The following is a 27,477-nucleotide window of genomic DNA, read 5'->3' as shown; positions in this document are numbered from 1 at the left end:
ATGGACAGGATTAGAAATGAGTTTATTAGAGGGACAGCGCATGTAGGACGTTTTGGAGAAAAGGTGAGGGAGGCGAGATTGAGATGGTTTTTACATGTGCAGAGGAGGAACATGGGGTATATCGGTAGGAGAATGCTGAGGATGGAGCCACCAGGAAGGAGGAAAAGAGGAAGACCAAGGAGGAGGTTTATGGATGTGGTGAAGGAAGACATGCAGGTAGTTGGTGTGAAAGAGGCAGATGTAGAGGACAGGGGGGTATGGAGACGGATGATCCGCTGTGGCGAACCCTAATGGGAAATGCCGAAAGAAGAAGACTCCTTATTGAGGGAACTCAATGTACAATCAATGCAATGAGTTTATTAACTATAAAACATGTCCAGTTATGCAAATTCAAATCCAAATTTGTTATATAACAACCTAATTTATACATTGCAACAGAGATTTGGAACAATATATGGGTGAGTAAATGATGTCATCATTTTCTTTTTTAGTAGTTTTAATAGTGAAAATAGAAATAAGGGATCAGATCCTACTTTCTTTTAATTACTATGGTGAACGGCAGACACTAGCGCCCTCTCCTGGTTGGAGAATTACCATTCTTATATTAAAGACTTCTTTTTTGCAGCGATCAGTCCTGCGGCTGTATTTAAAGATCCTGCGTGCTGCCATTTGCTCATCTTTGTGCAACACCAATAGACCAGAAAAAAGAAGTATTATACTGTATAGGCAAACTTCTTTTCTCAACTCCTTTCTAATACCTTGTTTCAGTAAAACTGCGCATGCGTACCCAGGTGAAGGTACCGTAGTAACGCGTGTCGTAATTATTATGGGATGTGGTAACTATAGTAGCGTGTACTCGGTCTGAGGGGACAGGAAACGGGTTTTCCTGAGAGGATGAGAAGATAAGTATTTCTAATACCTAAATCAAATAATGATACAGTTAACATCTAAATGACTTTCCAACGATTGGAAATACAGATTTCGACGTCTTTATGTCAAAATATCATCTTAAGAAAATCCCAATCCCAATGACTTTTCCTCCTAAACGGACAGGAGCAGTCAGTACAAGGTCTTCTACCAGCGACCTGCTGTACTTCAGGAGAAACATCACAAACAGCAAACTGTCCCGTTTTACATTTTCACCCGCCGAGGACAAGACTGAAGGAGTGAGATTTAATGTTATATCGTCGGAAAAACAGCAGCCGAACAGCCTCCGAAGTGAGTACTGTTCACCTGAGAGAGAGAGAGAGAGAGAGGGGGATAAAGGTGAGAGAGAGAAGAGGGGTCAGAGAAGGAGTGTGAGTGAGAGAAAAGAGAGAGAGGAGAAGGAGATAAAAGGTAAGAGAGAGGAGTGGGGGCAGAGAAGGAGAGAGAGAGGATAGAGAGAGAGAGAGAGAGAGATAAAGGTGAGAGAGAGGAGTGGGTCAGAGGAGGAGGGAGAGAGAGAAAGAGAGGAGAAGGAGATAAAAGGTAAGAGAGAGTGGGGGCAGAGAAGGAGGGAGGGGAAAGGAGGGAGAGAGGTGTGCAGAGAAGGAGGGAGAGAAGAGAGAGAAGAAGAGGAAAGAGCTAAAAAGGTGAGAGAGAGGAGGGTGGATGGAGAGAGAAGAAGCAAAGCGAGATTCGGCAAAAGAGAGGAAAGAGAGAAATTAGAAGGAGAGAGATGGGAGAGAGGTAGAGAGAGAGAAATTAAGAGGAAAGAAAAAGAGAAGGAGATGGGATGGAGAGGGGGAAGAGAGAGAGAAACAGTGGTACATGGTCCTCTTCTTCTGATGTAACCTGGTGTTAATTGCAGTGTTATTACTGTTATATAATAAAGTTGCTCAGGGGTGCACAAACTTTCAGGGGGGGGGGGGGGTGTTGGTGAACTACTACTACTACTACTAATAATAATAATAATAATAATAATTCATCATGGCACCTAGTAGTGAGTGGGATATATTAGGTAACAAGTGAACATTTTGTCCTCAGAGTTGATGTTAGAAGCAGGAAAAATGTTCAAGCATAAAGATTTGAGTTTGACAAGAGACAAATTGTGACGTCTAGACGACTGGGTCAGAGCATCTCCAAAACTGCAGCTCTTGTGGGATGTTTCCGGTCTGCACTAGTCAGAGGTCCAAGGAAGGAACAGTGGTGAACCGGCAGCTGAGGCTTATTGATGCACATGGGGAGCGAAGTCTGAGCCGTGTGGTCCGATCCAGCAGACAAGCTCCTGTAGCTCAAACTGCTGAAGAAGTTCATGCTATTAATGATCCATGGGTCTGGAATGTTTTGGCAGCAAAAGGGGACCAAAACAATATTACGCAGGTGGTCATAATGTTACGCCTGACTGGTGGCCATTGTTTAGATAATATGTGAGTGAAGTGACTCACTCCAGCACTTCAACAAAACACCGCTCTTGAGTTTCAAATAGTTGAAGGAGGCTATTACATATTAGACTCATGTCTCATGTCATGTCCTAATGTCCATTCTTGTTTCTTAGGAGACTGTGCACCCATTCTGAGTTTGAGCTCAGAAAACCCTCAGGACTATAGTGTTGGACGACATTTCCTGTTTGATCGCAGATTGGGAGACAGGATTTGCTCCAGCACTCATCAGCATTTAAAAGGTGTGTTGACTTCTTATAATGACTCGATTCTGATCGACTGCAAGGTGTGCTCTCAAACCGTTGGATATACAGGTAGTTCCAGTCAGTTAAATTACCATCTTAAATACATGCTTTGCCTTATAAACCATTGTAACCATAGTAATAAACAATTACAGTTTTATACAAAGTCAGACGGGGCACTCCCTCACTCGCTCCCTCTCTCTAATAACTATTTATTATCGTTTGTTCCAATAATTGTGACCTTCGCACTACCCGCCTTCATTCAGTTCATTCCTTATTATTCACATACCTGTAGTTGACTGATTACTTAAATATTGATTATTCTATAAGTGACCAGCTTGTTTCTCTTTCCAAACAGATGAAGAACTGTTCATCAAACACACAACTCTCTTACCTCCAATTCCCAGTCCAAGGTGCAGCGTAAACAGGAAGTACTTGCCTTTCACAAAATCCTGCACATTAGTGTGAGTATTTTGATTAAAACAGTTGTTACTTTTATCAGAGCTGAAGATGTTGAGATTTTCAACAGGAGTGACGACGATGGACAGGATTAGAAGTGAGTTTATTAGAGGGACAGCGCATGTAGGACGTTTTGGGGGGACAAGGTGAGGGAGGCGAGATTGAGATGGTTTGGACATGTGCAGAGGAGGGACATGGGGAATAAATGAATAAATATAATATAAGATAAATAAATAAATATAAAAGAGTGTAAATGAAAACCTACAACGCAACACGACGTCTTTTCTTTACTCAGACATAAAAATAATGTATATTAAAAAAAATAAAACAATTATTTTCCAATCATAATTCTTAAAGGAGCCATGTCCCATATTTAACAATCAAAACAACCATTGATAAAACCGGAACATATAACTATACAAACATGACATCTCAAAAGAGAAATTCACATCAAAAGAATAATTTCCAGAGTGTAAATTAATTCAATATAAAATATTGAATTACAAACGGAGAGATTTTGAGTGAAATGAATTAATTTGTAACATCTGTTACAATTAGTGTATTAATAACTTTTTAAGTTATTAATAGCGATTAAGTTGCAATTAATCACGAATTAACTCATGACAATCACATGATTAATCGCAATTAAATATTTGTATTTGATGGACAGCCCTAATATATATATATAATGTATATTATAACACCTTATAATATTCTCCATTATTTAATTTACCGTAGTTTAGAAATAATAAAGATATAATAATAATAATAATAATAAAGGTATATAATAGGTTATACATTTTGAATTGACATGTTAGTGCGTCTAATGAGCGAGCCATTAGCAAGAAAAACCTCCCTGAGATGAAATGTGAAATTACTGATGGCTGCTTAAATGCAGAACATTTTTCATCTGGAAAGGTAGAGGAAAAGCAGTGTAATGAAAGTCAGGTAGTGATGTAGGTGAGGTGAGGAGACCTGGGGTGCAGTCAGCATTCCAATTCATCCCACACATGTGAAGTAGGGTTGTGGTCAGATCTCTAAAGCGGGCCATTCATGATCTTCCACTCCAACCCATTTAAAGCATGCCTTATTTATTGTATTGTTTTCTCAGAGCCGCTTAAGCGCTTATGCTTAATCATGAAGTGTTCTAGGTTAAGTGTGTTGCATCTAGTGCACTTGGTTCACGTCACATTACGGCACATTCATGACGTGCGTGATTACCAGCACCTTACCAGCTAAGACCCGATACCATATCGGTGCATCCCATTAACACCCTGTACTTTAATCTCAGCTCAGAAGACAGATGGAGACTCAACGCTGTCTCGTCAGATCCGGTATCAATTACCACGTCACCTATCAGCCCACGCGGCTTCTCCAGGAACACGTGAGTAAAGTTGTGCCAAACAAACGTGAGTGGTTTGACATTTCACGTGTCAGCCTGTGGGTGTGTGTGTGTGTGTGTGTGTGTGTGTGTGCAGGAGGATAACGAGCAGACTGTGTAATCTCTCCACTCTCCACTCTCCATTTACCACCCCTGGTGAGTGCAAACATTTTTCACATAGCGTACACATAGCGTACTTTTCAAACCCTTTTGAACATGAAAGGATGCCATCTTTTAAATAGGTCACTAATACTTATGACGTTATCATTCGAATAATAATTAAGATTGATCACTCTTTATTTTAATAGATATGGGTGTATCCCTAATTTCCCTCTCCCTTTGTCTTCAGGACATTCAGTATTCAGTATACAGACTACTATCTTCTATTTTCCTAGTTTTTATAGTTTGATATTTTTTTATGAATATAAAAATAACTATAAAGGCTTATTGTGATATACAACAGATTTCCAAAAGTATTCAGACATCTAGCCATAGGTACGGTATGTGCTTTTTGAGCATTGCGTTCCAGTTCCAGTTCGCTTTTTTCCCCTCAAATTTCCTTCTTCTGTAGATGTAGTATTCCTTATTGACCATCATCTCTAGTTTAAAGTGCGCCTATCGTACAGCTCTCTATTTGCCCTGTTTAGATGAGCCATATGCAGATCCAGTTTTGGGAGCTTCAACGGCGTTCATTCGGAGACTTCTGGAAATGTCCACCCTGCAGGAGAAAACCATGCGCCACGAAAGGATCATAGAATTCAAAAAGAACAGGAGGCACGAATCCTAGTCACACCGTCTTTTGCTCACAAGAAAAGAGGATTAAAAAACGATTCTCGGACAGTAACGTCTTTTTGGCGGGAGTGCGATCCTTAAGTTCGGCACGGTAGCTACAAAATGAGGGAAATAACAGGACTTAGAGCTCCATGAAGCCACCGTGTTGACTTCTGACTGTTATTTTCTAAAGAGGTTTAAATGAGACAAATATTGGTGCTTGAAGGACAAACAGGTAAATGGCTAAGCAGTACGTTTACCTGACAAGTGTGTGTACATGCCGATTGGAGATTGGAGATTAGTTTAGGACTCGGCAAATGATATGGAATAGGAATATTAAACAGGAATTATTCCATTCCTATTAAAACATTATTATTCAATTATTTACTCATCATACAAATAAAAAAAAAAGTATTACAGTTTGTCTATTGTTGCTAGAAAGTATGAACGTAGTATAAACACCTTTCAAATAAATCATTGTATGTGGCGTGTGAGTGAGGGTGAGTGAGTGAGAGAGTGAAAGAGAGAGAGAGAAAGAGAGAGAGTATGTATTGTACCCAGCTGAACAGTATCGACTCTTTCAGTAATTAGCAGTAGCGTCTCATCCGAATGGAAATTGAATAGTGTGTGTGTGTGTGTGTGTGTGTGTGAGAGACAACTCTTGAATACATTTTTTTAAATTAAAATTTATAAACATTCTACAATCATTTATTATATATATATTTTTTATTATTTACATGAGGTCTAAAATTTGCCAAATGTGTCTAAAGATTTGATTCCGCATACATTTTTTTGATTCACCAGAGACAGATTCAAGCAAAGAGATTCATATGTGTGTGTGTGTGTGTGTGTGTGTGTGTGTGTGTGTGTGTGTACAAACTCACCATCTTTTAAATCACCCATGATAAATCATTACCATTGCCATGTGAATCATGTGGTAAATAATTCAGATTGGATCACACTGTTTGCACGGTCTGAACAACGACTAGGTCCCTATTAATGAGCGTCTGTATCGATCAGCGTCTGTATTGATCAGTGTTTTAATCTATTGTATGTATTGACTGGAACACACTAGTCTCTGCAATCTCATCGCAAACACACTGAGAGAAGTAAGTAGGAACTGAGCGTCTGAGAGCAGACGGTTTATTTTGATTTGGAATTTGAATAAATCAGCAGCAGTATGGGTTCACTATTCCGCAGCGAGGAGATGTGTTTACTACAACTCTTCTTTCAAACTGAATCAGCTCTCAGCTGCGTTAATGAGCTCGGCCTGCTGGGACTCGTCGAGTTCAGAGATGTGAGTAAAGCTGTACGTGTGTGTGTGATAGTGTGTTTCTCTTTGGCCTGGATGTAACTTATTTTTAAACTCTTCACAAGCTTACTGCTTGTTATGACTGCACAGTTATTATTATTATTATTATTATTATTATTATTATTATTATTATTATTATTATTGCAGCTAAACCCAGGGATGACTTTGTCTCAGAGGAGATTTGTAAACGAGGTGAGAAAGTGTGAAGAAATCGAGAGAATCATCAGTAAGTCATTCTATTTGAACTTACCAATACTTCATGCGAGACATTAATGGCGTTATTTCTCTAACATTCTATTCTATCAATAATCACGAATTTCCAGAATTCTTTGAAGCTGAAATATCGCGATACAACATTCCCATCATGACTCGATCATGCAGTGAGGAGACTCAGTGTAGTAGAGACACACTGGAGCTTGAGGTGAGGTCAAAGGTTTTTCATGTTTTTTATGTATTTTCTAGGGGTGTAACGGTATACGTGTTTGTACTGAACTTTTTGGTTACAGGGATTTTGGCACATGTGTACTGACTGCAATCCTTCTTACGTGTGGAACATAGTCTGAGTTTCCTCACAAATTCAATTCAATTCTTTTTTAGCGCTTTTAACAATGAACATTGTCTCAAAGCAGCTTTAAACAGATAATGAGCATATCAAGTTTAGTCTTCACACATTAGTATTATTAAATGTGAAAACATACATAATGCCAGGGGTTTAAAAATAAAATAGTTAGTGCAGTCTCACTGTGGCTACTAACTCCATGCTGGAAATACGAGTTGTAGTGCTCGGAATCGCCACTTCCTATTCATCGCTAACGCCAGTGATATGGATTCTTTAGCAGTTTATGTCCAGCTATAAGAATTCCTCTTAAAAGGACAAAATCCAGACAATTGCACATATTTAGGGAGTGAATAAATGTAGGTTGTTAGGAATTAAGACATTTGGTAAATATGCTGAAATATGTAAAAAGGTTAAGTAGAACATATCTTTAGAAAATTAAATATTAAATGGAACACACACACACACACACACATACACACACACACACACACCCTGTAGTAAACAAACAGGGTCTAACAAATGTAAACTATTTAATTACAATTTTCCATTAATTACATTTTTATTTAAACAATAAAATCGATTACTTCATTTAATAAATATAAAAAAAATGTGTATTGTATTAATTTTATTTATTTAATTTTTAAATTTTATATATTTTGTTTTTATAAAATATTATAAAATTAAACAAATATATATTATGTAACCAAGCAGGCATTTTATTTAAAATAGTTTTAAAAATGACAACTGTTGATGCACAAAAAAAATGACCTAAAACGAGAAACGTACCGAACCGTAAATTCTGTTTACCGTTGCACTCCTAGTATTTCATGGTCTATCTAATATCGACTATTATTATATGAAATAATCGCAATATTACATCGGTAACAGATTTTGCCAGTTTCAGTAGAAGTATTAAGGAGTCGTAATCGGAAATGGTCTTATCGTGTATACCGAGTGTGTGTATTGTCGTGTCATTTGTACAGGGTGAGGTGAAAGCACTGGAACAGGAGCTGAAGGAGATTAACTCTAATCATACAACACTGAAGAGGAACCTTACTGAGCTGCTAGAGATCAGCGCACTGCTCGACATCATTCACGACTTTTTCCAGGAGGTAAAAAAATAATTCAAAATGACACGTCATTGATCATGTTTTATATTAATTCTGTGATTAAACCTTCAGGCTGAGATGCAGCTTTTCTGTACTGAGATTCAGAACGATGGCCCGCACCTCACCGAGCGCCGAAACAACGTTAGCACTGTTACAGCTCCCAAACTGGGGTAACACACACACACACACACACACACACACACACACACACACACACACACACATTCAAATGACGTCATTTGAATCAAACATTCAAACATGTCGAAAACATCTTTTCAGTAGAGTGGAGGTTATTATAACAGTAAATAGGGACTAAATGTGGAATGAGAATTATTATGATTATTATTACTTTACATTATTTGCCTGTTTCTTTGATCTGAATCCTCATTTCTCAGGTTCATCACCGGTGTGATTAAACACGATCGGTTTCCCACATTCGAGAAAGTCCTGTGGCGCCTTTTTCACGAGAATTTCCTGCTGCGCCGTGCAGAGATTCAACAGCTCCCAGAGGTCAGAAATGAAAACAGATGTACCACTGTATGTTCCTGTGTGTTTTGTAGTTTTTAAACTTTATGGTACCATCTCATCTATGTGTGTATGAACATGCTTGTACTGTATGCATAAGAGACTAAATGTGAGACTTTGAGACCTTTATGAATGACAGATTGCAATCGATAATCACACCTCAATCATGAGCTCATGCGATTATCATGATTTCATTCAATGTACAAAATATACTGGTTTTGCACGAGTGTGAAGTGAAGACCTTATAATAAAGCAGCACTGAGTGTTATAAAACGTTATTACAGTCCTATTCATTTTTAATATACACTGACCAGGCATTATGACATTATAACATTATGACCGCCGAGTGAATAACACTGATTATCTCTTTAGCATGGCACCTGTTGGTGTGTGGGATATATTAAGCAGCAATTAAACATTTTGCCCTCAGAGTTGGTGTGTTAGAAGCAGGAAAAATGAGCAAATGTAAGGATTTGAGCTTGAAAATGGCCAAATTGTGATGTCTAGACGACTGGGACAGAGCATTTCCAAAACTGCAGCTCTTGTGTGAGGTTCCTGGTCTGCACTGGTCAGTAGTTATCAAAAGGGCTCCAAGGAAGGAACAGTGGTGAACCTGCGACAGGGTCATGGGCAACCAAGGCTTGTTATTACACGTGAGGAGTGAAGGCTGGTCTGCGTGTTACGATCCAACAGACGAGCTTCTGTAGCTCAAATTGCTGTAGAAGGTAATGCTGTTGATGCTTCATGAGTCTGGACTGTTTTGGCAGCAAAAGGGGAACCAACACAATATTAGGCAGGTGGTCATAATGTTACGCCTGATGGATGGTTATAAAGTTATGCCTGGTCGGTGTATATAATCTTTACTAGACTGTTTCCTTATAAATTATGTTATCATTTTTGCAGCTCCTGTGTATTACTGGTATTTGATCATGCAGCAACCATACTGGCTATATTTAATATATTTTCTTTTTGGCAGGACGGCATGGTAAAGAAAGACGCCTTTATCATCTGGGTGCAAGGAGAGCAGGTGCAGAGAAAAATCAGGAAAATATGCGAAGGGTGAGAGAAATTGCCTGTGCACTTATATTCCGTAATTCCAACTTTTTTAACTTTTTGTAATATTTGTAATGTCACATCAAAAACAAAAAATCTTTGACCTTTGGGGTACAGTTTACTGCTTATTACTGAGAACCTGGTTCAGATAATAAAAGGATAGAAGAGTTTTTATATGTGTATCATCTGTGTGTTAAAGGTTTAGTGTCAGTTTGTACCCATGCCCAGGAACTTTACACGATCACAAGGAAATGAAGCGTGACATACGGACGCGCGCTAAGGAACTGCAGATGGTAAAACTTTTCATGATACTTTTTTAAATAAAGAGACATGAATTGCATTTAGCATCAGAAGGAGCTTCCTCTTCGGGGTAAGGGCGTAGTCCGCAGGAGTCAAATCTGGCGAGAAACCCATGTGTGATGTGACAGGGTGCTCACATGGTCAGAATAGCCCCGGTCGCACAGCTCCTGATGTACAGTGAATAATGCCCTTTGGCACACTGGTTTATGAAGGTCGGTGCTCCTTGTGACTGTGCGTGCAGCCTTGTGATGTCATCTGTTGGCATGTTACAAAATCTCTGAACTTTTTGATACCATCTCGTATATGTGTGTATATATGCTTGTACTTTATGCATAATAGACTTAATTTGAGACCTTGATACCTTTTTGAATGACAGATTCTTTCATTCAGCGTACAAAATGTCTCGCTTGTCTACAGGTTTTACGCGAGTGTGAAGAATTCTGCACTTCGGTTTTGATTAAAGCAGCAAGTCGAATTACAGACTGGTCCATCCAAGTGCACAAGATGAAGTCCATCTACCACACGCTCAACCTGTGCAGCATGGACATCACCCACAGACTCACCATCGCAGAGATTTGGTGTCCGGTATTAGATCTAGGCCACGTTCAGCACGCTCTGACTAAAGCTGCCGTGAGCAAAAAATAATCAGCATGTCACGGTTTGATTCACGTGGTGAGCATCGATGCAGAACTGTTTATCCCATGTATGTTTGTGTGTGCCTGCAGGAGAATGCCGGTTCCAGTGTCAGGCCTGTCCTAAATCGTATCCAGAGCCCTGAAACTCCGCCCACATTTAACCGGACGAACCGCTTCACCACAGGCTTCCAGCAGATAGTCGATACATACGGCGTAAACAGTTATCAGGAGATGAATCCAGGTCATACCAGCTGTTTTTCCTTCTAGTTAATGGATAAACTGCTACATTTTTTAAAATCAGTTATTTTAGCAGCTCTGATCAGCAACTCTATTATGGGTCATTAAAACAGAACAAATGCAAGGCTCCAAACAAAAAAATTAATTAAGGTGCCTTTGGCTCTTTTGAGAAAAACAACAGGCACCAAATAATTTTTTTAAGTGTCACACAAAAATGAACTTTAAAAAATGTTAAACACTTGTTTTCACTCATCCTGTCATGTGCACATCTTTCATCTTTTGACAGCATGGCCTGGGACCTGAAGGCGGAGTTGAATTTTGTTTTTAGCTATTTCAATTGTCTTTCGGCACGCAGTCCACTTGCACGAGACACCGCGAGCGCTAACGGAGTTGTCTGTGGCGAGATTTTTTTTATTCTTAATGTATTGATATTAGGAGTTCTTTCTTAAAAGGACAAGACTAATTTAGGTGTGTGGGAGTCAGAATTATTGCTGGTTGGTACGGGATCAAATACTTATTTCACTCGAACAAATACAAATTAATTTATAGATAATGTAAATTTATTATTTTGGGGATTTTTTTCTATTTTGTGTCTGTTGAATCTCTCTGTTATATATGTACTGTATATAAATATGTATTTATATACAGTAAAGGAAAGAAGAAGAGAGTTCATCATTAGTTCATCAGCAAGCAGAACATTCTGAGACTAATAAACAATGTGCTTTTTAATACTAATTCTTGTACTTTTACTCAAGTGAAAGTTTAAAGTGAGCACTTTTACTTTTAGTAGTATTTTACCCAGTGTGTCTCTTTTTTACATGGTTTGTGTACTTTAAGTACAGGAGACAAAAACAGCTAATGGTCCTGTATGACCACTTGGGGGACTCAGTGTTTGCTCTGGTTTAGATTATAGAGTTGAGTCTCTTGGTTTACTAAATATGAAGCTGTTCATTCATACTTAATCAGAAGATTGTGAAGGTTTCAACAATGTTTCTACTGTGAAATCTAAATTGACGATCGGAGCAGTAAAACGCTACTGAGTAAAACTTTCTTTTTCATTCCGTCTTAGCTCCTTATACCATAGTGACCTTCCCGTTTGTGTTTGCCGTGATGTTCGGAGATTGTGGTCACGGACTCATCCTGACGTTGGTTGCTGCCTGGATCATCGTGAACGAGCAGAAATTAAACCAGCAGAAGAACGAGGTAGATCATTAACTGTGGGAAAATTACCATACATACCATTGTGAAAGTACCCTGTATATGTCATGTCCACTGGAAGGCACTAAAAGACATCATCAACCCTCAATCAAAGCTTGACCAGAGATGTTGACCAGGATGAGCCCAAGACCTTCAAAGCTGAATTGTATAAGTATTGAAAGCAGTTCTGTGAAATGCAATATTGCCTTGCAAGTCCAATTAAATGTTTCCCACTGTAATGCTTACCAGCTTATAAATATACTCAGCTGCTCAGCTGTTAAACTCATTTTACAGTAAACAGCTCTCACAACGACATTTAAGGTCCTATGAAGTAATGTTTTAATGATTTCCAGAGTTTCTCCCTCCAGATTGTATCCACACTGGTGGGCGGACGCTACATCATCCTGCTGATGGGCTTTTTCTCCATTTACACTGGTCTCATTTATAATGACTGTTTCTCCAAATCTTTCAACATCGTCGGCTCATCGTGGAGCGTCAAAGCCATGTTCTGGCCCAGTGGACCCTGGAGGTGAGACACTGAGATTCTGGGAGGACAGGCTCAGTTTCAAAGCTGCATTTAACATGAAGTAGTTTGAAAAACAGTTTCCTTACTAGTCTTACACTTATCTGTGAATCTTCAGTAAATAATAAATGATAAACAATGTGTAAATAAATAAATAAATATATATATATATAATATATACAGTACAGACCAAAAGTTTATATATATTATATATACAGTACAGACCAAAAGTTTGGACACACCTGCTCATTTAAAGAGTTTTCTTTATTTTCATGACTATGAAAATTGTAGATTCACTCTGAAGGCATCAAAACTATGAATTAACACATGTGGAATTATATACATAACAAAAAAGTGAACTGAAAATATGTCATATTGTAGGTTCTTCAAAGTACGCATCAAGAGAATGCCAAGAGTGTGCAAAGCAGTAATCTAAGCAAAAGGTGGCTACTTTGAAGAACCTACAATATGACATTTTTTCAGTTGTTTCACACTTTTTTGTTATGTATATAATTCCACGTGTTAATTCATAGTTTTGATGCCTTCAGTGTGACTCTACAATTTTCATAGTCATGAAAATAAAAAAAATCTGAGCATTAAATCAATATTATTCTGTATATGTAAGCAGAAATAACTCTGAATTACACACAGCCACACCATTCATGTCATGATCACAATGTATTTTTGTCTTAATGTTTTTTTTTGTTTTGATCCCTCAGCAACCAAACCCTGCACACTTCTGATCATCTCCACTTGAACCCTGCGGTACCAGGAGTTTACTCTGGAACGCCGTACATGCTTGGCATCGATCCAGTCAGTGCATACAAGTGTCACACACATTGCACATCCTGTCATTTTGATATGCCATCACGTTCTTATTGTGTCATTTGGCTACGCAATGTAGAATCTTAGCCTAGTTTATAAACACATTTTTGGTGACTTTTTGTTTTGTTAATTATGTGATGTAATATTGAATTATATGAATTAAATCTATATACTTTAGAATTATATGCAGATATAAATGTAAAAGAAGTGATTAAATACCTATCCAGCTCTGTTGCTCTGGCTCTGATGTAACCGAATGGCATCAGAAGTCCCAATAATAAGTTGAATGGATTCCTATTGTGTGCAGTATCATGTGTTGTCAGTATAAATGCCCCTGAACATAGATTACTTAAGCAAACAGCATCATGAGAAGGTGCAACTAAAATGTCTTTGTCTTAATGGAGCTCCCTTTGTGCACAGAAGGATTGTCATGCTGAGACATATTTGTGCGTCTTAGTTCAGTGCTAGAGCATAAAAAGAGGTTCTAGTTTTTTGAGTGGTCAGGTGTCCACTAGAGGTCGACCGATTCATCGGTTTTGCAGACAAATTGGCAACGATACTTTATTGCTGGAACTATCTGCAAAAATCCTTGTTGATAGTTTTTCCAGGTTGTGTTTCTGGAGCTGCTGAGAAGGTCCGCTTGGATTGAAATTAATGAATTAATAAATTATTTTGTAATAATGTTTAGTAAAGAATTTTACATCGTGTTTTTATTTTATATTATCTAGTATCCATTTTGAAAATATTGGTTAATTAATCAGTTATCGGTAAGTTTGATCCTAGCTTTCGGGATCGTTCAAATTCATGGTTGAATTTTTAATCGGTTGACCTCTAGAGGCCACCCACTTTTGTCCATAAAGTGTATTTAGAATGCACTACATGTTGAATTCGACTGCACAGGATATTTCTTTGGTCACTGTGCATCAGCCCTGTTTTGAATTTCTTAAAAAAAGATATTACATTAACTTAGTGGCGGGCCGTCTATTTGGTACCTGGGCCTTCAGTGGGGACTTACCCGACTTAATCCACCTCTTAATACCACCACTATCATGTCGCAATTATAGAAACCATCAATACTATACAAAAATGCAGTATAACAACACGTGGCATTACAGAGAGAGAGAGAGGCATCTCACATATGGAGGGTTAATACCATTTTACTAAAGCAAGCTCCAAACCTCTACATTACAACCTCAACTGTGCAACTACATCATCTGTAGCAGTTCAGAATCAATATTTGTATAATGACATAAAAAATAGTCATCAAAAAGACAAAAAGACATAAAAAAAGTCTAACTCTGATGTATTAATGTGTGCAGAGCTACACACATGTTTTGCCAGTCGACTTGGCTGTAACAGATTCCCTCTGACCAACCAATCAGAGAACGGAAAAATGCTGATGCTATCTCCATGAGGCGAATATGAAATCTGATTGGTTAAAGAAACAGACTAATTGATAACATTCTCTGTGGTAAAAAGGCCAGCAGTACTGACTTTGAAGGCCCTGGGCGGATTGGATTGACATGGCAGCACATAGAGGCTAAAATATTGGACAAAAAATCTAACATCCACATACATGTACGAAATGAAGAGAATCAACTGTTGGGAATAAATTAATACAATTTCATGGAACAAATATTAGAATTTAGCTTGTAAATGTAGGTCAATTGCTGGCCCTGACTGCCTGCCACTGTATTAACTATATTATATTTTTATTTATAGGTGTGGAATATTGCATCGAACAAACTCTCCTTCCTAAATTCCTATAAGATGAAGATGGCAGTTATAATCGGAGTGTGTCACATGACCTTCGGCCTGACCCTCAGCGCGGTCAACTACATGTGCGTATTGTTTGCATGTGATTTCATCAAATTTGTTAAAATATTGACCGCTGATCTTCTCCTAAAACCTCGACATGTCCCCTGTCATCCAGACATTTCCGAAAAGTCCGCAACGTGTTGCTGCGCTTCATACCGGAGCTCGTCTTCTTGCTGTCTCTGTTCGGTTACCTCGTCTTCCTCATCCTGTTCAAGTGGCGCAGGGGCGTGCAGTGTGACCGCAGCATCCTCCTGATTTTCATCAACATGATGTTTTTTAACTATCAAGCTGACGAGAAATTCATCTACAGCGGACAGGTCTCACGTTATTTGAGGCGCAGTAAATACTGTCGATTAACATGATGTATTTTTAGTGTCCTCTCTCACACAAACACACCGATACCAATCTGTGCTTTATTTCTCCCCCCCCAGAAAGCTGTCCAGATCTTCTTGGTGGTCCAGGCTCTGCTCATGATCCCTATCATGCTGCTAATAAAACCATTGCTCATGTACAGAAGACAAGAAAAGATTTCAGACCAGGTGCGGTGAAACTATTCAAAATATATGAATATTCTTAGAAACACGTTTGAAATACAATCCAGTGCAAGTCTACAAACATAGACACGTGTGCACAGAGCACACACACCCTTTCATCATATGAGTCACACCACATGCGTACATTCACTAATTAATTTTAATCACATTACACCCAGTCGCCTTTTGAGGCGCTGAAAGAGCTTTTTCTCTGCAACACGAGCTCGTTGCCGCATCTGTTTATTTTTTTGTTTGTTGATACAAACAGCAGGTATCACTATAGAGATGTGTGTTTCAACACTACAGGCTGATCAACTCTAGTAAAAGGACACTTAATCCTAATATGTGAATATGTAGAGATATTGGATCTTGAGTAAAAGAGAGATACACGAGATACACAGGTAAAATATTCAAAGTAAAAGTCCTTCTTTTGAACTTTCACTTGAATAAAAGTACAAAAGTATTTCCCTTCAGATGTACTTAAGTATTCAAAGTACTGTGATTTATTATATCGGTAATGTCTTTATCTTTTTGTCACAAGACTCTTTGCCTAATCAACACAGTTTATGTGAAAAGATTCTGTTACCGATCGATTAATAGAATGATATTAATAAGCCAAACAATGATCGATATCTATTAAAAAGACCATGAGCCCAAAACTTTCTTTTCAAGTACTTCGAAAAATTCAGGCAAATAAGGCCACGGGTGTTGTGGCGAATCAGGAATTTCTTCTAATATATATATATATATATATAAATTAGAAAGAGTGCGATATTTGACGTCAAAATGTGTTGAAGATAAAACTAAACATTCGCCACCAAATAGAAAAGAAAAGTACAGATACGCAAAAAAGCTACTTAAATACAGTAACGAATTACATTCACTTCATTACTGTACACTGCTGACTAACACGGTATAAAATAATGTATGAAAGCAAGCCATTTGTTCTTATTTGTTATAGATCAAATAATTAAATTGGTTGTATTTAGTTGGTCTTTGGGTGCCATTATTATTCTTATACAGTTAAATTTAATAATCTGTGAAGATGATAACAGGATTGCTCAACCACAAAGAACATGATATGTATAGCAAAGCATTAACTAGCAAATTGTGTAGTAATAATATAAAACTATATGTACTATATACAGTACTGTATACAGTATTGCCTGTGTGAAAAAAAGTTACATCGTGTAATGCTTGTATTCTGTTAAATTGGTGGTTTTATTTCATGCAATAGCAGATATTATGGTTTCTCAGGCAAGCCACGGTTCAAAATGGGCATGTCCTGGCTTGTGAAGTAAGAAGATGCGTTAGCCCAAGAACACACTGTACAAATGGTGAAACATTCTATCCAGATGAAAGTTGTATAACTCGTATATTATAACCTTTACAGTCATCTGATCTTATGCCAGAACAATTATAGGTGACGGTTTGGTGCAACAGCATTCCTCAAGATCATCATATCATCAGCAACAGGGATCCCTGTTTTCCAGGAATGTCCTCTGCGTAAACCTTTACATTTAATACAGAAATCTTTTATGTCCAAAAAGTTTTGGGTAAAAAAACAACCGCGTTTGATTCACACATTTTAAAGCAATTAAAAGTCAAAGTCTGCTGAAAAAGCGAAGCTGCTTAGAACAACCTATCTAACATCCCAACATACCAAAAAGACTTAAGAGCCGGCAATGAAATGTTACGATTATAAAAAAAAAAACTTGATTATTTGCGAAAAAAATCTTGCTTTATAGAATAATTTTGCAGTTATATTTGACGCAATATTTCTCTACATAATTTCCATTATATTACTACTTACACAAGTACATGAATGCGCAAGATCGCATTGATGCTCGGCCGCCTCGTGTTTCGATTGATAAGCAGTATTGCTTTAAAATATTAGTTTTGTTGTTTCAATTAAACGCTTTAGCAAACACTTTCTCTTATTTTCCTTTGTACATTTCTATTTTACATTGTGTTTTTTTCAGTGATGTTAATCCGAGCTGTTTTTTTTTTGCTGAAGGCGTTTCCTGACAAACACCTAGCAGTGTTACTGAAGATGAAAGGCATTGTTTTTTTTAACCTGCAAGATTCTTGGCGTATTCTCGTTACTTTATGGACTCTTCTACACGCATATATAGAAATAGAGCGCAGCGCAGTCCACACCCTGCACTTTGAACCCTCTAGCACACCCTCTAACTGTCACTTCATCATAATTCATCGCTGCAAACCTGAGAGTTTACTTTACACTGAGATAATACACACCGGCATGCACAGGTTCACTCAAATGCAGTTTCTGATCAGTCATATGATCAGTGAAGACACGGTTAGTGTCTAAAAGTTTTGTATTGCAGTCGAAGCAGAACCAAAATGTATGTTTTTTTTTTTTTTTTGCATTTTCTTAAATTGACTTGACAGAAGTGGGCATAGATCCATCTTGAAGACTAAACCCATCAGACTAAAAAGTCTGAATTATGACTTATGCCTAGGAAAGCAGGGTACATAGGTAATATTTCAGCACGCTGTGATTTGTCTGGGGGTGCTATCGTGCTAACGATGGCAACCAGATTAGTAAACTCCTTCAAAAGAATTCTTGAAAAAATGCTGAAATTGTTTGAGTCAATGAGGAGTAGAAGGTCACTTCTACAAAGGCAGCAGAGCTCATTTTCTCATTTTATGAAAATAATTGCAATCATTCTTTCCTTTCACCATAATACTGTTTAACAACTCAACACTGGGTGAAAGATGAACACACTAATGCATAATCACTTGTATCTATTACCGGTGAAGTGAATAACACTCTTTATCATGGCACCTGTTAGTAGGTGCAATAAATAAGAAAACAAGTTAACATTTTGTCCTTAAAGTTGACGTGTTAGAAGCAGGAAAAATGGGTAAGGATTTGGATGAGTTTGACCAGAGCCCAATTGTGACGTCTAGACGTCTGGGTCAGAGCATCCCCAAAACTGCAGCTCATGTGGGATGTTCTGGTCTGCAGTGGTCAGTGTCAAAAGTGCTCCAAGGAAGGAACAGCGGTGAACCAGCGACAGGGTCACGGGTGGTGACCCGAGGCTCATTGATGCACGTGTGGAGTGAAGGCTGATCCGTGTGGTTCAATCCAACAGACAAGTTAATGCTGTTAATGCTCAGGACTGTTTTGGCAGCAAAAGGGGGACCAACACATTATTGGGCAGGTGCTCATAATGTTATGCCTGATCGAATATGCTGCATATATTATTCCTTTATTCAGTATTTACCTTTGTTAATATGTTTTTATTGCTTCTTTATTCTTTCTAGAGATTTTTGCTATATTTTACCAAAAATCATTTAATGTTCCCATCAAATGATAAGTTGGAATCTTTCACTAAAACTTTATTTAATTTTTTTTATTTTTGCAGGTCGGTCTTAGCGATGTGTTCGTGTGCGAAGCGATCCACACCATAGAACACTGCCTCGGCTGCGTCTCCAATACGGCGTCCTATCTGCGGATGTGGGCTCTCAGCCTTGCCCACTCAGGTACTCACTCCCTCACCCACCCATTTACCCACTTACACAAACATACCTCAGAAGAAAACCAGATTTGTTCAGGAGCATTAATCGTGTGTGTAGAGTTATCGGAGGTATTATGGCGGATGCTGATGCGCGTGGCTTTGCGCTCCGGGTCGTCGCCGACGCTCGCGCTGATCTTCTGCTGCTTTGTGCTGCTAAGTGTGTCAGTCCTGATAGTCATGGAGGGACTGTCTGCATTCCTGCATGCTTTACGTCTGCACTGGTGAGAGTGTATTATTAAATGATATGTTGTTATGTCTTAATAGTCACTCCGAAAAATGGGCAGTTCAAAGTTATTAACCTGCGTAATGGAATCAAATCACAGTCAGTTAACTGTGACATCATGGTCATGGCCAGTGAGGAATTTCATCCATGCAGAAGCCAGAGTTATGTTTCTTTCCTATTAAAATAGCTCCAACCATTGAAAATGGCTTCATTAACATTAACTTTTATAGTAGTTAATAGACTTATTCTGTTTAGTAGGGGTGTAACGGTACGCAAAATTCATGGTTTAGTATGTACCTCGGGATTTTAAGTCACGGTTCAGTTCCATTTCCATACAATTAGTGGAAGAAATGCAAAACATAAAATCGCCTCTTGTGTTTTATTAACGCAGTTTATTATTTTTACCTCTTTGTGAATTGTAAATTTTTAAAACTATTTTTAATTAAACTTGCATGGTTAAAAAAAATTCTAGAATAATATTTCATAGTTTATAAAAATAAATATATACAAATAAAATAGAATAAATTCAACTAATGCAATAATTTTGTTATTATATTGATTGAATTGAGTGATCGTTTAAATTGGCTCAAAATAAATACAGTAGATTAAATACAATTATGAAAAATGGAATGGAAAATTTTGATGGAACATTTTCTAGACCTCGTTTGGGTAATACAGAGTGTGTGTGTGTAATTTTTACATTTAATTTTTGAATTTTCTAAAGATATGATCTATTTAGCTGTTGTACTTATTTAAGCAGACTTTAACAAATGTCTTTATTCTTTCCCTGCTTCATTCATTCACTCCCTCGATATGTGGAATTCTCAGGATATTCTCCTTTTAAAAGAAAAATTCCTGAAGCTGTACATAAAACGCTAAAGAATCCGTTTCGCGAGACTGTTGTTAAAAAAAACGATGGCAGCGAGTTTGTCAGTGTGCTACAAATCGTATTTCTGGTACTGAGTGAGAAGCCACAGTGACACTGCGGTAACTCCAGTAACACAAAACGCAAGGCGGAGACTAAACACACTTGCAGCCCGCCACTTGATACGTAATAAGAGGGATTTTATCTATGTTCCGCACATAAAAACGATGTGCACCGAACCAAAAGCCCTGTAGCGAATACGTGTACCGTTACCTCTCTATTGTTTAGTCATATTTAGATTTTCAGTAGGAAATTCTCCGAAGAGGTATCTGTGTGTTTGTGTGTCATTTATTGATTGATTTTTGTTTTTTACAGGGTTGAGTTCCAGAACAAGTTCTATAACGGAGATGGAGTTAAATTTACACCGTTGTCCTTCAAGTCTAAGGAAACACAGCAGCGGTAAAGTATTCCATGTACTCGTGTACACCAGTGGCGGGCCATGCATTTAAAACCTATTCCTTCAGTAATGTCCTGCCTGAATCAATCCATCTCTTAATACCATCATTATGACGCCACCGCTGTAGAAACTATTAATATTATACAGAAACGCAAAAAAATGGCATTACTAAAGCAAGAAACCCATTCAACACATTTCAACAAGTCTCCTTTCACTGCAGCCACAGCTGCACACCCCGCATACATCATCTCTAGCAGCAGCATCAATATTCACCTCATAGAATGACCCATGTTTTTTTGTGCATTTTTCCCCCCTTCGTTGCGATTTTGCTGGGGATATAAAATGAAGGCAAATTGTTGTTTTTTTTTTGCAAATTCTACTGTTTTGAACTGTTCTGTCAGACCTTTACATCACGATGTCCACCTTTTCTTGAACAGTCTGACTTGTAAATGTTCTTGTAAGTGTATCTGCAACCAAATCGATTTCTTCTCCTCTGTCAGCTATTGTGGAATTAAAAAGCAGTTATTAAATATTTGAGCTTGTGCTGTTTGATGCAGATTCGGTTGAAAAATCTGACCATCGGTTCTCACAGTGTCGGCTTTACGGCAATACGTGATGTGGCGACTAAAATCTGATTGGACAGAAACTCCAACGTAAATATTTACTCGGAAATTTACTCTTTACACTGAAGTGCTCAGGCTGCAGGAAGTAAAAAAAAACCAGCAACAACAATTTTTTACTCAAATTCAAACCAAAAACATTTTACATAAATCTCTATATATATGACGAACATAAATTCGGCAAATTCACACATGCAACCTGAGAAGACACAAATATCACCTGCATCCACAAGGTGACACTCAGGAGACGTGGATGTTAGACTGATAGCACACCTAAACCCACAGGCAAACTACACTGAATATTTGCACTATTGATATTCAGGCATTTACTGCCCCCCCCACTTAACATCCATTTTTTCATGTTTAAAAATATGTTGCATGTACACTGCTGATTACCTCAATAAAATGTCACTTCATGATCTATTGTCCTGAAATTTCTCTTTTATGTCCTGGTGATAAAGAATAATCACCCAAAGGGTTTGCTTGTGAAGCTGAAATGGTTTTAGTCCCTCTGCGCTTTTTTCCTTCTGGTTTTTATTGATTTTTTTTTTCAATACAGAAGGGTGGTGTGTTGTAAGTCTACTTGGAGTTCTTTCACACGCAATTCTAGTCCACATTCCTTAAGCTGCAGTGAGGTGTGACATAATGGTATGATAGTCATGACATATATATTTTTATAGATTTAAAATGTTTGTATTTTTTTTTTTTTTTTTTTTTTTTTATAATTTTTTTCCTTTCTGGAATTTTTTTTCCAAGTCTATATATGCATTACGATATATACAGTATATCTATATGCAACTAGCTCTGCTTGGAAAATAATTTTTACACACTTCAAAATAGACCTAGACTCATACTATTGTCTTTAATACACTCGACTACAACTTACCACATTTTTACACTATGTATCCACACACACATGCGTGTTTGGGTTGCACCAGGTATTCGTCTGTAGATGATCCGTCACTGTATTGTGTTTGTTAATGGTAAAGCAGCACGTGCATATATCTTAGTATTTAATGAGCGCTCCTGGGTGTTCTGAGGTGTGTAAGTAAATGAGGGATCAAGAATGATAATAACTTACTGGTATGCCCACATGTAATTGTATTGACATCATTTGACTTCACTGCAAGATTTGTTTGTTTGTTTGTTGATCTACGATGCACATGGTTCGACTTCAGTTTATTGCAGATAACAGACAAGTATATTCACACAGTGGAAATAACCGGAACTAAAACTGTCTCTGATTGGGTAAGAAGACATGGTAACCAGATGTGTGTGAGTGCAGACAAAGACATACCGTGTACCTTAAATACTTACATCGTAAAGATCATACAGACACTGAACAGACAATATAGGAGTGTGTGTTTAAAGAATTAGTGTGAGGCCCATTTTAATACTAAGATGATTTTACTGCATAGGGACACTTAACTTCTCCAGCCTTATGTGATTCACAAAGTTGGAGATACACAATAGTATAAGTGGCCAATTAGATACAATTTCCAGAAGCACATTCCAGAATCTAGTAAGACATTTTCCCAAAAGAGTGTAGATTATTATATGGGGACTAAATGTGGAATGGGATGTTAAAACAGCATACGAATCTTATGGTCAGGTGTCCACAAACGTTTGTCCATATAGTGTATCTTCTTCTTTCGGCTGCTCCTGTCACGGGTCGTCACAGCGGATCGTCCATCTCCTTACCACCCTGTCCTCTCACTCCTGATACTCTTCTCCACCCTCTTCACCCTGCCTGCACTTTTTTCTTCACTTCTTTAACACACTCCATTACTTTGCACTGCTAACACGAGGCACAACTGCACCACTTCACTGCCCTCTCTCTCACATATACTGACTTTTATTCCCCTTCTCTCCAGCACGTACCTCCACCTCTCGGCTCTTCTCAACCTGCTCCCTACTCTCACCACAAATCACAATATCTACCACAAGCATCATAGTACATGGAGATTCCTGTCTGACCTTGTCCATCACCACTGCAATCAGGAAAGGGCTCAGAGCCGATCCTTGATGCAGTCCCACTTCTATCTTGAGCCACACTTTCTCTAGATCCATTTCCATATAGTGTATAAACACTGTATGTTTCTGCAATAATACAAACTGGGAAATGGATTGCAGAGACTTAATTTTGGTGTAGCTTTAAACACCTGACTATGTGGTAGCTTTAATCACCAATGAATAAAGCCATTGTGTGTTCACATTATTTAAACACTGAATTAACCATCAACATGAAAATAGACATGTAAACAGGATTTATTAATATATTTTATTAGATCAATTATTGCACATGTACAGTTCAGCTGTGTGTATACCGAAACACCTTCATTTTACTCTTCACAACACTGCAGTACTGGATAGTAATAGATTTTAATAAATAGTATTTATATATATTTAGATGTAAAATAAATATGCTCACATACATTTAAATCATTTGCTTTCAAATCATGTCTTGATTAGAACTAACAGAACTTAACTCCATAGCCTCCTCGTTCTGTGACTCTGAGATCACGGAGGTGTCGGGGAGGTCGAATCGCTCCTCGGATTTGTGAACCAGGTTGCAGATCTTCAGCCGTGCCACACTGTCATGTTGAGCCTGAATGCTGAACGTGGGAGACACGGCGTGTTTGAACTGGTTAATAAATGTGTGCAGAACGCAGCCAGTGTTGACGTTGTAGAACTTCAGTCTGCCTTTATCGCAATCCAGGAAGATGCCGACGGTTTCGATTTTGGTCTCCTTCACCCTGCTGAACTCGTTGTTGTGCAGCGCCGAGAGCTCGCCACCTTCGCACTCTAGAATCCACGAGTTTTTCTGTTCCTTGATCGCAGGCTCTGTTTGGACACCTTTACCCCGGTTTTCCACGACTCCCACCACCCAGCTCTCGCAGCCTCCGACCGCCACCTCCCAGTAATGTGAGTTTTTACTGAATTTCTGAGATGCCAGAGCGGTTCTCCATGGTGCTGGATTAGCAGGTCTCTGGATACCTGTAGGGTTTACCGACATCTCCATCTTGTTCTCCGAGATCTGGACATTAGTGTGAGTACGACTCTCATCCAAAGTAATGATCTCAGAGACTGTCAGAAATAAAAAAAATAATTAGAGCTTTATTTTAAAAATGTAACCTTTGAACAAAAACTCAGTCGTTAAAAGTGCTACACTTGGGCCCTCGAGGGAGGCCCTTAACCCAATTTCCTGCACTGAATTACTACATTAATCTATCATCTAGTGATCTAATAGATTGTAGATCATTAAGAAGACAGCTGAAGACACTTACATTCCCATGGCCGTGGGAGCAGATCTTTGTTTTTTTCCACAATCTTCTTAATGGAGTTTTCCAGAGCTTTCAGTCGCGTGTCATCGACCTGCAGCTTTTTGTCCACAGAGCTGTAAAACTCGTTCATCGTGTGTAAGCTGCAAGAGAAACACAATTTCTATCAGTTTTCACAAAACACTTCAGGGTTCTGATCTGAACATGTGGTAAAGGTCGTGGCAGTGTTTGGGACTCACCTGGTCTCAAATGCGCTGATCTCCCCCTGTTTCCAAATAAAACACAAATAAAATCAGTGATTAGGATCAGGCTGAAGTGCTGTTCTGAGAAGAAATCCGAACTTTTTGAGCAAAGTGCTTACCAGCATGCTGCCGGGGTTCTCGCTTTCCTGTCTGCTGCTGAGCTTTTCAACATCATCGATCATAGCTTTGGACTTGCTCTGGTAGTTATGTGCGTCCTCCAGCAGCTGATGGAGTTGCTGCTTTATCATTTCCTTCTGGACATTCAGGATGAAAAAAGCTTGCTGCTGGTTCTGCTCGATTAAACTCATCAGGCTGCTGTATTCCTGCTGGAGAAGCTCCCGTGTCCTGTTGCACTTCTCCTGAACATAAGACAATTTTCAGTGTGGAATCAGAAAAGTGGAAATACGTAACAAGACGCATCCTGTGCTTTCTGTTTAGCGTTCTTTATTAAACAAACCGAGGTTTAGAGACAAAGGAAATTAATATAAATCTATATAAAAAAAAATAATAAAAAAATAATAATAATTGTTCCTATAGCTACTATTAATGTTATTATTATTAATATATTATTTTATAATTAACATCACAATGTTTGTTATAATAATAATAAATAATTATAATGTTCATCAATGTTCAGGTATTATTCATAATATTCATATTCATATTATTATTTATATTTGTCAATTTATATAATATCTTATAATAATCTGTAAACTGTTATTAATCATAATAATATTTATAATAATTTACATAATGCTAGTTTTTATATATACATATATTTAAATGATTGTTTTTTTTATTTATATATTTTTTATGGTTAAATCTCACCTCGAGCTCGCGCTCTGCTGCTTCAATCCTTGGTGTGAGGTCGTGAAACTTTCTTTCTTTAGATTTGATTGTCTCGGAAAGTTTGCTCAGATTTTTCTGTGACAGATGAAATAAACACCAGGATCATTCATCACTCATCAGCAGAGAAATGTTCATGCACACACTGAGGAGCGTTTCAGTGAATGGTGAGGAAAACAGAATCATAGTTAGAATAAAAACACAGCTCTTACCACTTGATCCTGCACGGCTTCCTTCAGGTCCTTGAGCCGGTGATCCCGGTGCGCACCGTTAATGACGCAGCGGCTGCCGAGCGCCTGATCGCACGTGACGCAGTAAAGGACCGCGGAACCCGCAATTACCGGACAGCAGGAGGCGCTCGAGCTCGCCCGGGACCTTGGCACGGAGGGGCGTTTAGGGAAAACCAGACGCATCTTAAATATCAGTGTCTGTCTGTCTGTGTGTGAGCGCTGTGTGTGTGTGAGAGCGATGTGTCTGGGTAGTTGTGTGTGAGCGATGTGTGTGTGTGTTTTATTTGCTCCTGATGTGGGCGGAGTCTCTCTCAGGTGCATAACGTCACACACCTGTAAAATCAGTCCTCCTCACTCACTGACGTTCTATGACGCCTTTATGGACCAAGGTACCAAATTTCATTCCTCTTTTCTTTCCTTTTTATGTGTCAAATAAAAGCTTTAGTCAAGTCAAGAAGCTTTTGTCATTTCTACCATATAAAGCTGATGCAGTACACAGTGAAATGAGACAACGATCTTCCAGAACCCTGTCAAGTTTATTTCTATAGCGCTTTTCACAACAGACATGGTCTCTAAGCAGCTTTAGAGAAATTTACAGTTAAGGTGAATGGTGAGCATTTATCCCTGATGAGCAGCCACGGTGACTGTGGCAAGGAAAAACTCCCTTAGATGTTATGAGGAAGAAACTTTGAGAGGAACCAGACTCAAAAGGGGAACCCATCCTCATTTGGGTGACATCAAGAGTGTGATTATAGTCTTTAAACAATACAGAACACTGAAGAGAGAGAGAACTAACATGAGCACTGGAGTGTAAGATTATGAGTGATGATCTTTCTACAGTTTTATACAGTCATTGTGGTTATAACACACAATGTTTTATGAGCTACTGAGCAACTCATAAAACAGCTCAACATTTGCAATCATAATATATTATAGAACCCTTGTGCTTCATTAAACAACATAGAGCTACAACACACAACATAAAGTTACATAACATAACAGAGTAAATGCACATGAAGTGCATCAAGTGCAAGCAAAAACAAAAACAGTGCAGACAGACAACACAAGACATGACGCAGACCTGCCCAGTTGGTGTATATATACAGTTTTAATTCAACATTAGGACATCATTTTTTAACATTGTTTGTTTGATTTTTATGCCACTAAATCTTTGGCTGTACCTCCCTCTGTAAACTGAATCTGAAATTAATAAACCTGAACTAGCGTCAACTGAGAAGCAAACAAACTGGCTCTCACCTACAATAATATCCTGACTTTCTCAGTAAGTAAACTGCAGCTCAGTTAGAAAAAACCTTTTTGAAAAAT

The 27,477-nt window shown here is 38.2% G+C and overlaps 2 protein-coding genes across 7 annotated transcripts; one reads left to right on the top strand and one right to left on the bottom strand.

The window, feature by feature from the left end:
* Positions 1 to 674: 674 nt before the first annotated feature.
* si:ch73-173p19.2 (V-type proton ATPase 116 kDa subunit a1) lies at positions 675 to 22,696 on the top strand. 6 transcript variants are annotated; one of them, XM_046833523.1, is made up of 25 exons: positions 680 to 1,218; positions 2,480 to 2,605; positions 2,964 to 3,069; positions 4,356 to 4,448; positions 4,543 to 4,601; positions 5,093 to 5,451; positions 6,417 to 6,513; positions 6,676 to 6,754; positions 6,852 to 6,949; positions 8,071 to 8,199; positions 8,269 to 8,366; positions 8,592 to 8,706; positions 9,698 to 9,780; positions 9,974 to 10,067; positions 10,492 to 10,704; positions 10,800 to 10,950; positions 12,016 to 12,149; positions 12,512 to 12,672; positions 13,386 to 13,479; positions 15,214 to 15,332; positions 15,425 to 15,626; positions 15,741 to 15,848; positions 19,235 to 19,352; positions 19,446 to 19,608; positions 20,851 to 21,071. In XM_046833523.1, the coding sequence occupies exons 7-25, from the start codon at positions 6,424 to 6,426 to the stop codon at positions 20,936 to 20,938; spliced, it is 2,337 nt and encodes a 778-aa protein (XP_046689479.1). In that variant the 5' UTR covers positions 680 to 1,218; positions 2,480 to 2,605; positions 2,964 to 3,069; positions 4,356 to 4,448; positions 4,543 to 4,601; positions 5,093 to 5,451; positions 6,417 to 6,423; the 3' UTR covers positions 20,939 to 21,071. The 6 variants fall into 6 exon arrangements, with proteins under 6 accessions (XP_046689480.1, XP_046689478.1, XP_046689475.1 ...); XM_046833522.1 differs by having other exon boundaries at positions 678 to 1,218; positions 4,361 to 4,448; positions 5,093 to 6,513; XM_046833519.1 differs by having other exon boundaries at positions 678 to 1,218; positions 5,093 to 6,513.
* A 1,123-nt stretch (positions 22,697 to 23,819) lies between these two features.
* On the bottom strand, positions 23,820 to 26,404 carry LOC124375410 (tripartite motif-containing protein 75-like). Its single transcript, XM_046833732.1, has 6 exons — positions 26,134 to 26,404; positions 25,904 to 25,999; positions 25,195 to 25,434; positions 25,073 to 25,098; positions 24,840 to 24,976; positions 23,820 to 24,639 (listed from the first exon to the last, which is right to left on the bottom strand). Exons 1-6 carry the CDS (start codon positions 26,332 to 26,334, stop codon positions 24,005 to 24,007), a joined length of 1,335 nt encoding a protein of 444 aa, XP_046689688.1. The 5' UTR covers positions 26,335 to 26,404; the 3' UTR covers positions 23,820 to 24,004.
* Between the last annotated feature and the right edge of the window lie 1,073 nt (positions 26,405 to 27,477).

This window comes from Silurus meridionalis, chromosome 21, assembly GCF_014805685.1.
Source record: "Silurus meridionalis isolate SWU-2019-XX chromosome 21, ASM1480568v1, whole genome shotgun sequence".
NCBI classification, from domain to species: Eukaryota; Metazoa; Chordata; class Actinopteri; order Siluriformes; family Siluridae; genus Silurus; species Silurus meridionalis.
The sequence above is the reverse complement of the archived record's forward strand: the minus strand, read 5'-3'. Positions and strand labels throughout refer to the sequence as shown.

Excerpts from the sequence above, each read along its gene's own strand:
- LOC124375410 (XM_046833732.1), bottom strand. The coding sequence starts at position 26,334 with ATGCGTCTGGTTTTCCCTAAACGCCCCTCCGTGCCAAGGTCCCGGGCG. Across the intron at positions 25,435-25,903 it reads CAGCAGAGCGCGAGCTCGAG|GAGAAGTGCAACAGGACACG; the intron begins GTGAGATTTAAC and ends TCTTATGTTCAG. Across the intron at positions 25,099-25,194 it reads AGAACCCCGGCAGCATGCTG|GGGGAGATCAGCGCATTTGA; the intron begins GTAAGCACTTTG and ends ATTTGGAAACAG.
- si:ch73-173p19.2 (XM_046833522.1), top strand. The coding sequence starts at position 6,397 with ATGGGTTCACTATTCCGCAGCGAGGAGATGTGTTTACTACAACTCTTC. Across the intron at positions 8,200-8,268 it reads TTCACGACTTTTTCCAGGAG|GCTGAGATGCAGCTTTTCTG; the intron begins GTAAAAAAATAA and ends TTAAACCTTCAG. Across the intron at positions 13,480-15,213 it reads ACATGCTTGGCATCGATCCA|GTGTGGAATATTGCATCGAA; the intron begins GTCAGTGCATAC and ends TTTTATTTATAG.